This window comes from Macrobrachium nipponense, chromosome 4, assembly GCF_015104395.2.
Source record: "Macrobrachium nipponense isolate FS-2020 chromosome 4, ASM1510439v2, whole genome shotgun sequence".
In the NCBI taxonomy this organism is placed as follows: Eukaryota; Metazoa; Arthropoda; class Malacostraca; order Decapoda; family Palaemonidae; genus Macrobrachium; species Macrobrachium nipponense.
Window position 1 is genome coordinate 11,336,550 of NC_061100.1, and position 13,109 is coordinate 11,349,658.

General features: G+C 46.3%; 1 protein-coding gene across 1 annotated transcript in view; it reads left to right on the plus strand.

Moving 5' to 3' along the window:
• The window catches only part of LOC135210707 (prostaglandin G/H synthase 1-like), a 300,730-nt gene that overhangs the window by 57,154 nt on the left and 230,467 nt on the right, over positions 1-13,109 (plus strand). The window contains exon 3 of the mRNA XM_064243475.1: positions 5,360-5,378. Within this exon, the coding sequence (XP_064099545.1) occupies positions 5,363-5,378 (16 nt within the window). The 5' untranslated portion in view covers positions 5,360-5,362. The remainder of the gene's footprint in view (positions 1-5,359; positions 5,379-13,109) is intronic.

The window sequence follows — 13,109 nt, forward strand, 5'->3', positions numbered from 1 at the left end:
TCTCTCTCTCTCTCGTTATGCGTTTCAGTGAGAAGTAAGAAGGTGAACGTCGTCTGATCACGTGTACGTCTTTCCACCGAGAAATATGAAAAAGAAGTCATAGTAGCAGGATGCTTTTGAGAGCGGACGTCCGAGCTTTGTTACTGTGAGAATAAGAAGGCATTCCCTCGCCCCTCGTATTCTCACACGATCAACCCTTCTCCTGAGACTGCTTTGTGCAGTCGGATTTCTCTCCGAGATGTATCTCGCTCTTCCCTGAAGGCAGTTTCTCTCGCTTGTTTTGACGCCTGTCAGGAGCGTGACGGTTTTCTGCACGCTTCTTTTACACTCGGCTTGGACGGGACGCTCGGATGGACGCCAGGCCCGCTCGGGTGCCCGCCGAGCGCGCGCGCCAGTGGACGCCGAGCGCGCGCGCCAGTGGACGCCGAGCGCGCGCCAGTGGACGCCGAGCGCGCGCCAGTGACGCCGAGCGCGCGCCAGTGGACGCCGAGCGCGGGCCAGTGGACACCAAGCACGCGTGCCAGTGGACGCCGAGCGCGCGCTCCAGCGCACGCCAGGTGTTTCGCCTGGCTGAACGTTTCTGTTGAACTCTTCAAGCTCTTGTTTACGATTTGGGCCTAAAGAATTTTTACCTCTACCATCGGTGATACCTTCTACCTCACCTGCAAAGAATGTGAAGTAAGCAGTGCTTTGGAGGAAGCTTAAAGTGAACAGACAACTTCGTCTTCGAAACCCAGCAAGACCTCGGGTTTCGTGGATTCAAGAGGTCTCTGTCAATTTATATTGCTTTTTGCAAAGGTGGATGGAATTAAGGAAAGCTCAAGGGAAGATCTCGTTTGCTCTACCGCAGTCAAGACTTTGCGATAAGGCAGTTACGGGTTATGTAAAAGCTCGACGTCCTCCACGTCATGATGCTCGAAAACGTTCGGTAGGAATCTTGCAAAGGCACTCATCAAGAGGATGCTCTTCAGGAAAGCGCAAGACAGGACTTCCTTTGCCATACTGCCAATAAATTTAGGTTGCAAACTTTTAGTCCATCTGATCCATCTGAAGGGGCTTTTCAGATGATAGATTTTGTTAGTTCCTAGTTCGGGACTACGCTGCCGAAGTTGAACATCGGGGTCCTACCTGCCGTAAGCCCAGTCTCTTAACAGGATTCTTGCCCCTTCCTCCATTGATACGTGAATCGGAAAAATGATATGCTCGACTTCCTGGATTACGTTTTGTCAATTCAGTGACTTTCCCCCATTGACAGTATACTATCGTTTTGTCAAGTAAGTGGGTATCCCCTCATTGACAAAATATCTCTTTGTCCCGTAAATGGGTTAGTTCTCATTGACAATCATCTCAATAACTTTATATTGCGTAAGCGGATAAGCTCTTTTTGACAAGATTCGGAAGAGCTCTCATTCATCAACCGCAGACTCGTACAAGAAATAGACTTGTAGACTACGTCAATGAACGCTTATGTCCAATAACATAAGAAGCTTGAGCTGTCCGCTTCGATTCTCTAAGATTTGTTCATGAAACTTGCATGTCAGATATGTATGTAGCTGTATTTCCGAATTCAGTTATAGATATGTCTGCCAGGTAAGTATGAACAAACTTTATTGTATTATAACAATATCATATTTTGCCTTGCGTTATTTTACTACTGGTTGGTTCAAGTCATACATGCTTGCTGTAGTTACCCCTTCGGATGGCAACCGAGAGGTCTATTGTCTATTATTTAAAGGACATTTAATCGTTACTCCCTGCAGCCTTCCAGGAGTTTCTGATTTATCCTTTACCGTTGTATGGTAGTGTTATGACGACACAAACGCACCTCTATATTTAGTGTTTTCTGTTTCGCTTAAATATACCAGATTGAGTCTCTTTCTGCTCAAAAAAAAAAAATAACGGACATATTTCTTCGTAGAAGTCCAACCGACTTCCGAGCCAGTACCAGCTCGTTCGCTGTCATGTGCGGTAGGTTACGTCTCTCTCTCCTGCGGGATTGACTGACTAACCGTATCTCTGTGCTGGCGGTTACGTCTCTCTCTCCTGCGGGTTTGACTGACTAAATGTATCTCTGCCCTACAATCACGGACTTTAGCCTAAGATTGAGGGGATTTCTTACATGAATGAATAAACCTTGCATTCGTTTTGCCTTACTATGTTCAACAGAGATATCTCTTAATTCTTTCAGTGCTCGTTACCGCACGGTATAGGACTACGAGTCTACAGCAACATTGCACTATTATATGCTCTCCTGCTAAGGCAAAGTGCAGCCTTATTAGGGAAGTAAGCATACTCGGTGAGGGAATGGATGAGCATGCTGGGGACCATTTCCTTCCTGAAGAAGTTTGTTTCCCTGAATAGACTGCAATTCAGACCTCTACAGGTTTTTCCTACCGGAAAACTGAAATTTTATCAAAGATCTAGGAATGATTCTGAACATCTCTCAGTGCGTCAAGTATCACCTGAGGTGATAGAGAGAAGGTGCTGGACATCTGGAGAGGGTTTCAGATGTCCTGGAACATAATCTGAAAGAAGTGGAAGCAATTCGGTCGTCCCTCCAGTCCTCGAAACGAGTTTTTGGAACCTGTGGTCCAGATCAACTCGGATATTCCAGAGCTCTCTCATATCTTAAGAAGTATCTTCTCTCTGGTCCCTGTTCGAGTTTACGAGAAAGAGCGTATTATAACAACAGGCATAGAGCGTAACGATCCTCTAGAGGTTCGTTACAGGATTGCAAAAGTCCGTACTAATCTTCTTGATCGACGGCAGCAACTACTGACTTCCGAGTGGAATCTTTGTTTAGAAGTATGTTGAGAGTTGTGGAGACTTTAAGGACGTCCTTTCATTCATCTCTTTGCTATGTTGAGGACGAAGAGGCTTCTCTGCTCCCTTATTCTCGATCCGGGAGCGGTAGCATTAAACGCCATCCTATGGTATTGAACGGGGATGGATGTTTAGTCTCTTTTCCCCTTTTTTCAAACGCTTAAGAAATGTAATAAGATGATTTAAGATGTCACAGGGAGCGACAATGACGCTGATCGCCCCATGTTGGCCTTCAAGATCCTGGTTTCACTGAGGTCACGTCCTTCCTAGTTCATTTTCCAAGGACCTTTTCCGAGAGAGTCGGTCTACTCTTGACACGAAAGGTACTTATAACCTCTCCACTCTGAGTTTGACTACGTTCAGACTATCGAGATGTTGACAGGAATAAGATTACCGTCTTCCCTCTCCGTCTGAAGAATGGGATAAGCAGGCAGTCACAACTATTAAAGAATACGCAAATATGTTGTTGACGGCCTTTGGGCTCAGAGATTTGCTTCTGTCAAACAACAAAGCCCTTCACGATCTTTGAGTTCTGTGGAATCTCAAAACTCGCTCACCATCTACTTTTTGTCTCACCTGTTTTCTCGGAGTCAGACACTCGTGCGAGATCAGGCGACATTTAGTAGCCCTGAGTTTCTTGTTGACGAAGTCGGTTACGTTTATACACCCCCGATGATCGTGTAACATGAGACCAGGTTGGACTGTCAGGCATTCGTCCTTCGGGACTGAATCGCCTTTTTGCTCTGCGCTCCTTTCTTCTGGCACCAGAAGCTCGAGTCAGGAGTTGCTCATGAGTTGATTTGCTGACGACGTTGGGTTGAGTTGATACACCCCCAAGGTTTGCTTAGCTTGAATCGCCCAGGCAGTCCAGACACTCATCCTTCAGCGAAGAATAGTGCCTTATAGTCTTCAGGGTACAGCCTTGCTGTCCTTGATTCATCTGACTGGTCACTTGGTCGGTCACCTGACTTTAGTACAGACGGACTGACTGCATGTCCAGATCGAAGCTTTCTATATGGAACTTAGACGTAGTCTGAAGTTCTTGATGTCAAAGCATTTCGAACCTCTCCTTTCGGTTAACTTATTGCACGTGACCAGAAAGGCCTATTTTCTTACCACTCTAGATACGACAAAGAGGGTTAGTGAGGTTTTAAGCCATCGTCAGAAGTTTTGGCTTTAGGGAACAATGCGGTGTGTTCGCTAAACCTTCCGTTGTGGCCTAAGAATGGAAACCTGTCTAGTCCTTGGGCCAGGAGCTTGGAATCAAGGGATGGCACAAGTTATTGGGCAAGAGCCAGAGAGAGTCCTGTGCCCTGTCGGGTCTCTCAAGTTTTATCTACATAAAACTAAAGAAAGTCGAGGTCCTTCGGACAATCTGCAGTGTTCCGAAAAAGACCAGACTTGCCCATATCAAAGAACACCCTGGCTTTAGTGTTAAGGAGTTCTTTCAAAAAGGCTCCTTCATTGTGTTTGCACAAAGATTTGAAATCTTTTGATCTGAATGCTCACGAGGTGAGGGCGCGGCCTCGGAAGCATTTCAACAGAGCATGGCACTCGGTAACATACTGAGTACCACGTTTTAGCGAAGCAACTCTGTGTTCGCTTCACACTTGCTGCGGGATGTGAAGACGGCATATGAGATCTGCTGCTCGATAGGGCCATACGTGTCTGCAGACACAATCTTGGGGGCAAGAAGTACCACTCGTCCTATCCTGTAGAAAATGGTTAGGAAGAGCTCTTAATTTAGTTATTGAGTCGCCGCCAATGGCGACTTCTTAACTCTTAAGCCTTAGTTAAAACACCTTAACTTTGGCTAGGTTGGTCAGGTGGTGATATATATATATATATATATATATATATATATATATATATATATATATATATATATATATATTTATTTATTTTACTTCTTAGCCCTCATGGTATGGTCAATATGGTCTAGTCACATTGTGGTCATGCCCCCGTTGACAGATCATCTGAAGTACACCAGCTTTATAGGTCTCTACCTCGCTGGCAACTCTAGTAAAGCAGAAGCAGACTTGGGTGACAGTAATCACGAAGTCAGCTATGCTAACAGGTGGAACCAAGATGTAAATCATCTGCATGCATTTGTTTCCCAAAATCCTTCTATTCTGTCCCTTCCCACCTCCAACGGTGGGATTCAGCTATATATATATCTGACAGGTAAGTTTCATGAACAAAATGATATTGTTATGATACAATAAAGTTTGTTCATACTTACCTGGCAGATATATATATAGCTGTATTTTCTGAAGTCCGACAGAATTTCAAAAACTTCCGGCACACACAGTGGTCGGCCAGGTGGTTAGTACCCATTCCCGCCGCTGGGAGGCGGGTATCAGGAACCATTCCCATTTTCTATTCATAATTTTTATTTCCACTGTCCCCTGAGGGGAGGTGGGTGGGTACTTGATTATATATATCTGCCAGGTAAGTATGAACAAACTTTATTGTATCATAACAATATCATTTTTAATATAAGTACTACTAGTATTTTGTATTTTTTGTTTCACAGATCATGGAATCACGGACAGGTGAGAGGCTCATTTACATACCATTACTGACAAGTACCATACTTGAGTTTTCTATGTATGCATTCTTTTGTGTGTTTTACCATGACAATCCTTGAATCTGTGTAAGTTTCAATGCTGGTTTTAACATGAAGTTTGCTTATTTCGGAAGTTGCAGGGTAATCGAGCTTTGTTTTTGTGCCTGTATTTTGGGAGTTTTGTATTTACATTTGGTATTATGAGTCTGATGATTGTTTTCGTATTCTGATTATCTGGCTTTTAAACATTTTTGGAATAGTTTGTGATCTCATATACCATTTCTGGGCTCGGCCGTGTCGCTCCGTGAATAGGTTCCTTCAGCACTATTTCTAAGGTAAAATATATCCCTTTTTTGTTTGCGTGTGTTTAAATATTTGTGATGAAACATTAAGTAGCTTTGAAACATTGATGGACTTGACAGTAATGGTGTGCCTGTTATCCAGATGCACAGAGAAGCTATAACGTAAGCAAAAAGAAAAGTGTTTTTTAACTTTACTTGGTATTTGAGTCATATTAGACTTTCTTTTGCGCTTTGATCTTGCCAGCTTTATACTGTGCTTCGTAAGCATTTTGTCATCTGGATAACTTACTTCAACGTCGAAGGATTGAAGGATTGACTTGTTTAAGAAGAGTTATGAAGGTATGTGTTCAGATTACACTTCAGTTTTTGCCGGTGTGAGAATTATGCTGTAACTCTTGTATAATTTATAGTTACGTTTCCATTGTGGAGAAGATTACATGTCAGAATAATGTAGGTTAGAAGAGCTAGCATGTATTGTTACCTGGGTATCTGTCTTTGCTTAACAATTTAATCATGCTTATTTGTAATGATACCATCTTCTAAGAGGTTGGTATGTACGTACGTATTAGGTTTCACACACCATGGTCAGAGATCCTGTAAGGCTTACTATGTAGTTCATGCACCTGTGACGGTATTATTATGTATTTTCGTGTTTGTCAGTTGCTGGATTATTTTTCACATGTGCAAGACCATATCCATATTTTATGCTTATCATTCATACTTAAAACACCAAGTTGAAGATTGTACCAAACATCATTCACTTTTGTAAATAAGAAACCAGAGGAGGAAAGTGATAATTTTTTCTTGATTCAGATGAATATTTTTGCCTGTATTTCCTCAAATTGTTCCTTTGCTTAGGAAATTTGTGACACTGTCTGACAAGAGAAGATTACGTACTATTAGACAGTGAAAGTGACAGAGTGGGAGGTTTGTGATTGATTAGAATGTTGTTCTGTAACATTTCAAGCTACCAAGGGTGACTTTTGTACTTCCAGTTCTATCAATTTACATTTTCCTTGGTTAGTGAAAAGACTGTATATTAAACTTCAATTTACATTTTTGTACATGAACTTCCCTGACAGATATATACTTAGCTATAGTCTCGGACGTTCCCGACAGAATTTCAAATCTCGCGGCACACGCGACAGGTAGGTTAGGTGGTCTACCTTACCCGCCGCTGGGTGGCGGATGTACGAACCACTCCCGTAGCTTGTCAGATTTTTCTCTGTCGCGGGAACGATAACAACTGTTGTCGGTTCCTCTCGATAGTTTTTCGATTCTCGCTTGCCTGGAGTTAATTTGGACTTCTTTTGGTGACGTATTCGCTTTGTTTGGCTTGGCATACGCTGATTGTGGACCGGTTTGATTTTGATTTGGATTTTCTTTAACGATGTCTGACCTAGATTCAGTAGTTAAAACTTCGGTTTTGTTTAGGGTTTGCGTGAATGAAGGATGTAAAGTGAGGTTGCCGAAAGCTTCGGTAGACCCCCACACGGTTTGCATTAAATGCAGGGGGAATGAATGTTCTTTTGCTAACCCTTGTAGTGAATGTAAGGGATTGAATGAAGAAGAATATAAGGCTCTCTCTTCTTATGTTAGGAAGTTGGAACGTGATAGAGTGCGTAAGGCTTCCTCTAGAAGTTCTAGCAGATCTAGAATGAGTGAGTTGGATGTGGATCCTAATAGTACTAACGTAGAATTAGAACCTTCTTCCCAAGTTGCAGCCCCGGCTCCCCGCACCGAAGCCGAAGATTCGCCTTCGGAGGCGGCAGCTCTGAAAGCCACGATTCGTTCTATGGATCAGAAGATTCGTCAGTTGGAAGGTAAGGAGAGTGTTAGTGATCAGTGCAGTGTCCCCAGTGTTGTGGAGGGTGCGTCTGACCGGCTCCTTAGTGCCTCTAGGCCTAGACCTCTTCCAGACTCCCAGTTCCAGTGGAGTAGGAAAGTCGAAAGCCGCAGGAGGGCTAGGGAGAGCCCCCACCGGTCAGGCGTCCCCTCGGCAGATCCTGAAGTACGCTCCCAGGCTGCCTCGGATCGCTACAAGAAGGAGCTCCTACGCCAATGCTTCTCCTCTTCGTCGTCTCCCTCTCCGAAGAGAGGTTGGAACTCCCCGGATGCGTCGCGCCCGTTGAAGAGGGCTTGGAAGGCTCCCTGCAGTCCTTTGGCTTCTAGTCCGGAGGTTTTCCGGAAGAATCGTCGGTGGAGGCGAAGAAACCCAAGAAATCCTGTGATCGTTCTTCTTCTCGTGCTCCGCGCTCGGCGCCTGCTTCCGAGGAAGAACAACAAGATTCTCCTACGAGAGTACTCGCGGGACTTCAAGCTCAGATCACGGCGCTAGCAGACTCTCTAGCAGTTAGATCACGTAGGAAGAAGGACGTTTCTCTTCCGATCAAGAGATCTAGGCGCCGCTCTTCAGAGGATCGTTCTCCTTCATATGGGGAGGTTTCGTATGAAGGTGGGGGCTCGCGTGAGCGCCCTCGCTCGCCTGGCTCTCTTTCGATTTCAAGGCGCCAAACATCGGTAGGACGCTCTATGGAGAAAGAAGTTTTTTCTCCAGATTGGATTCCCGCTTCCGGTAAGCGCACTGCACCTGCTCATCACGCTATTTCTTCAACTCCCTCGCGTGAGACTTCTCCTCAGCAGCCTCAAGATTCTAGAAGGCGCCCTTATACAAGTAGGCGTTCTTCTTCCAGATGTCACTCTCCTCGAGTGTCGGATCGTGACTTTCTCTTCCTGACAGGCATCTAGAGTCTGGTAGGAGTCGTGTGCATGATAGACGGCCTACTGTAAGCCGCTCCCCGCAAGGTAGGCGCCAAGAGCCTACTGCACATAGATCTCCTAGTAGGCGCTCGTCTCTTTTAAGGCGTCATACTCCTGATTATTCTCCTAGGGGCAGACAACAAGAGTCTTTCAAGCGCCCTTCTCCGTGTAGGTGCTCTCCCGCTTCTAGGCGCACTTCTCCTGACCGTTTGTCTCTTGGTAGGCACCAGGAATCCCGGAAGCGCCCTTCTCCAAGTAGGCGCTCGTTAGTTTTGAAGCGCTCTTCTCCTGAATGTTACCCTCTTGTTAGATGTCAAGAGTCTCGCAAGCAGCCTTCTCCTAGTAGGCGCATTTCGCCTTCCAGTCGAACTTCCGTTGATCGTACGCAACTGGACAGGTATGGAGAGGAGAGCCGCGCAAGCGCTCTGCTCTCGATAGGCGCTCTTCTCCTGGCAGCCGCTCGCCTCAGGATAGGCGCATAGAGTATAGTAGGCGCTCGCCTCCTCGTAAGCGCCCTGTGGATATTTCCGAGGATTCTCGGAGTAGGAGCCCTACCTCTCCTTCGGCTGAGATTCCGTATACCTCGAAGAGGGAGTCTCATCGTAGACATCCCAGATCTTCTCATCGTTCTCCAGTGGATGTGAACTCTTCTAAGAGAGGGCGTTCTCCAACCTCTCGCTCAACTCCTACTAGGATCCCTTCGTCACCTAAGGATCTTCCGCGCTCGCCTCGACAAGACGTCCTAGAAGGTTCGGATGAGGAACCGAACACTTCTGCTGCTGTCTCTTCTTACAAGAAGCTTACAGAGCTACTTTTACAAGTTTTTGGGGATTCCCTAACTCTACGGCTCCTCCTTCTCCTCACTCACTTTTTTCAACGGCGAAGACAGCGAAGAGTTCTTCTTGTGTGAGGATGAAGCCAACTCTTTCAATGAAGAAGGCACTGAGGAGTTTTGGTTCCTGGATGGCTTCCAAAGAAGAAGCGGGGAAAACGATGTTCGCTTTTCCTCCTTCGAAGTTATCAGGACGCGCTGGTTTCTGGTACGAAACAGGAGAGCCCTTAGGATTGGGTCTACCGTCTTCGGCTGATTCGGATTTTTCGGCGCTGGTAGATTCGACAAGGAGAACTGCCCTTAACTCTGCTAAGACGACTTGGGCAATGAATGAATTGGATCATATGCTCAAAGGTATGTTTAGAGTGCTAGAAGTATTTAACTTCCTTGATTGGTCGTTGGGAGTCCTAGCCAAGAAAATTGAAGTGCCAGAGTCAATTTCGCCAGAAGATCTTATGTGTGTTTTTGTCTTGTATGGACAAGTCGGTAAGAGACGGAGCGAGTGAAATCGCCTCCCTTTATGGGGCCGGGATCGTGAAGAAGAGGTCGGTTTATTGTTCCTTCTTAACGAAGTCGGTCTCCCATGCTCAGAGGTCTTCTTTGCTGTTTGCTCCTCTGTCTACTCAGTTGTTCCCGAAACATCGAGTGCAGGACATTTCGAGGTCACTTTCGGCCAAAGCCACCCAGGACCTTTTGGCACAGTCGGCAAGAAAACCTCGCCCTTCCTTCCCTACCAAGGCTAAGAAGGAAAAGGCAAGTGTTCGAGAACCCTTTCGAGGGGCATCTTCATCAAGAACCTCTACGTTCAGAGGTCGTAGACCTTCAAGAAGGGGTAAGACTTTCGCCAAGTCTGTTAAAGCCCCCAAACCCCCAAATAACTTGCAAGTCCTTCAAACAACGGTGGGCGCCAGACTCTTAGAGTTTGCAGAAGTCTGGGCCCAAAAAGGGGCAGATCCTTGGACCCTGTCTATTTTGAGGAGAGGTTACCTCATCCCTTTCGTCGAAAGACCTCCCTTGACGACCATCCCAAGGGAACTGACGGCCAGATACAGAGACCCCATCATGAATCAAGCTCTCCATCTAGCAGTAGATCAGATGCTGGAGAAGGGGGCGATCGAACTAGTGACAGACCATCTTTCATCGGGCTTCTACAACCGCCTTTTCCTAGTTCAGAAGTCCTCAGGGGGATGGAGACCGGTGTTGGATGTAAGCGCCCTGAACTTCTTCGTAGAAAAGAAGAAGTTCACGATGGAAACGCCTTCTTCAGTGCTGGCAGCACTTCGTCCAGGGGACTGGATGGTTTCCTTGGATTTACAGGACGCTTACTTCCACGTACCGATCCATCCTTCCTCGAGGAAGTTTCTCAGATTCATGATGGGGGGGGAAAAAAATTTTTCAGTTCAGGGCTCTGTGTTTCGGCCTCTCGACGGCCCCCTCAAGTGTTCACGGGGATTTGAGGAATGTGGCTCAATGGCTTCATTTGAAAGGGGTGAGGATATCCATGTACCTCGACGATTGGCTAATAAGGGCCAATTCAGAAGATCGTTGTTTGAAGGACTTACAAGTAACCTTAGAATTGACGAAGGCTTTGGGACTTCTCGTCAATTTCAAGAAGTCGTCACTAATTCCCGAGCAAGAGTGTGTGTATCTCGGGATACAGATGAACTCTCTGAGTTTTCGGGCTTTTCCCTCTCAGGAAAGGATAGCCCGAGGATTCGAGAGAGTAACAACTTCTTAGGGAAAGAAGTATGCACAGTGAGGGAGTGGATGAGTCTGCTGGGGACGCTCTCCTCGCTGGAGCAATTCGTTTCCCTAGGAAGGTTGCACCTGAGACCGCTACAATTCTTTCTTCATCGGAATTGGAGTCGTCGTTCTCAGGATTTGACGTTCTCCCTGTCGTTATCCCAGGACATCAAGAAACATCTCTTATGGTGGACAGATCCCAACCTCTTTGCGAAGGGACTGTCTCTTCAATCACAGATCCCCAACCTGGTGTTGTTCTCCGACGCGTCGGACACGGGGTGGGGGGCAACTCTGGGAACCAGCGAAGTGTCAGGTACCTGGGTGGGGGACCAGGTAGCCTGGCACATCAACAGAAAGGAGTTGATGGCTGTGTGGTTGGCTCTGAAGGCTTTCGAGCCCAAAGTCAGAAGATCGGTAGTGCAGGTCAACGCGGACAACACTACAGCTCTGGCATATATCAGGAAACAGGGGGGGACGCTCCTTCTCCCTGTACGAGACAGCAAGAGACCTTCTTCTGTGGGCAGAAGAAAGAGGAATCAAGCTTCTCACCAGGTTCGTGCAGGAGAACAAAGGAACTGTAAGAGCAGATCTCCTCAGCAGGAAAGATCAGGTCCTTCCCACAGAGTGGACCCTTATCTGGATGTATGCCAGAGCCTGTGGAAGTTATGGGGCAGGCCACACATAGACCTCTTTGCCACGTCAAAGAACAAGAGGCTGGATCCTTACTGCTCTCCGATATCGGATCCAGAGGCATTAGCAATAGATGCTCTTCTTCCAGACTGGAACGGACTCGACGTCTACGCGTTCCCCCCTTCAAGATCCTGGGGCTAACCATCAAGAAGTTCGTAGAGTCCGATTCAACGAGAATGACCTTAATCGCTCCCTTTTGGCCGGCCCAAGAATGGTTCACAGAGGTACTGGAATGGTTGGTGGACCTTCCAAGATCGCTCCCGCTAAGGAGCGATCTACTCAGACAACCCCACTTCGACAGGTACCACAAAAATCTCCTCGCTCTCAGTCTGACTGGCTTCAGACTGTCCAAAGTTTGGTCAGAGCGAAAGGCTTTTCAGCAACAGCTGCTTAAAGCAATCGCAAGAGCGAGGAGACCTTCCACTTGCGTGTATACCAGTCAAAGTGGGATGTCTTCAGACGTTGGTGCAAGAGGAAGAACATTTCCTCTTCCAGTACCTCTGTGACCCAAATTGCGGATTTCCTTATTTTCCTCAAGAAGAATGTCATCTGCTTGTGTCAACTATTAAGGGATACCGCAGTATGTTGGCGGCGGTATTTCGGCATAGAGGCTTAAAGATATCCGATGATAAGGATTTGCACGATCTTATTAGATCATTTGAAACCATTAAGCGTCCTCATGTAGTACCAAACTGGAATCTAGACGTAGTTCTACAATTCCTTGGATCGTCTAGATTCGAACCTCCTGGCTTAGCCTCTTTCAAGGATCTGACGAAGAAGGCCATCTTCCTTTTGGCCCTAGCTACAGCTAAGAGAGTGAGTGAGCTCCAAGCTATCGAGGGCAATGTAGGGTTTAAGGAAGATTCTATGGTGTGTTCGTTTCTTCCAAATTTCCTTGCAAAGAATGAAAACCCATCACGGCCTTGGCCCAGGAGCTTTGAAGTTCGTAGTTTATCTTTTCTAGTAGGGGAAGAGCCTGAAAGAACTCTTTGCCCTATGAGAATTATGAAGTATTTCCTTAAGAGGAAGGAACAACTTAAGGCTAATCAAGATGTGCTTTGGTGCTCTGTAAAGGACCCCCACTCGGCCCATGTCGAAGAATGCTCTTTCCTTTTTTCTGAGAAGCCTTATTACAGAGGCACATGTTGCTTGTAAGGAAGAACATTTTAAAATACTGAAAGTGAAAGCTCACGAGGTGAGGGCCATCGCAACTTCGCTTGCATTCAGAAAAAATATGTCTATGCGGAACTTGATGGAGGCGACTTTTTGGAGATGCCAATCGGTTTTCGCAAACCACTACCTACGTGATGTAAAAATCACATATGATAAATGCTTCGCCTTGGGTCCTTTCGTATCGGCGGATTCGGTGCTGGGGCAGGGAGCTGAAACT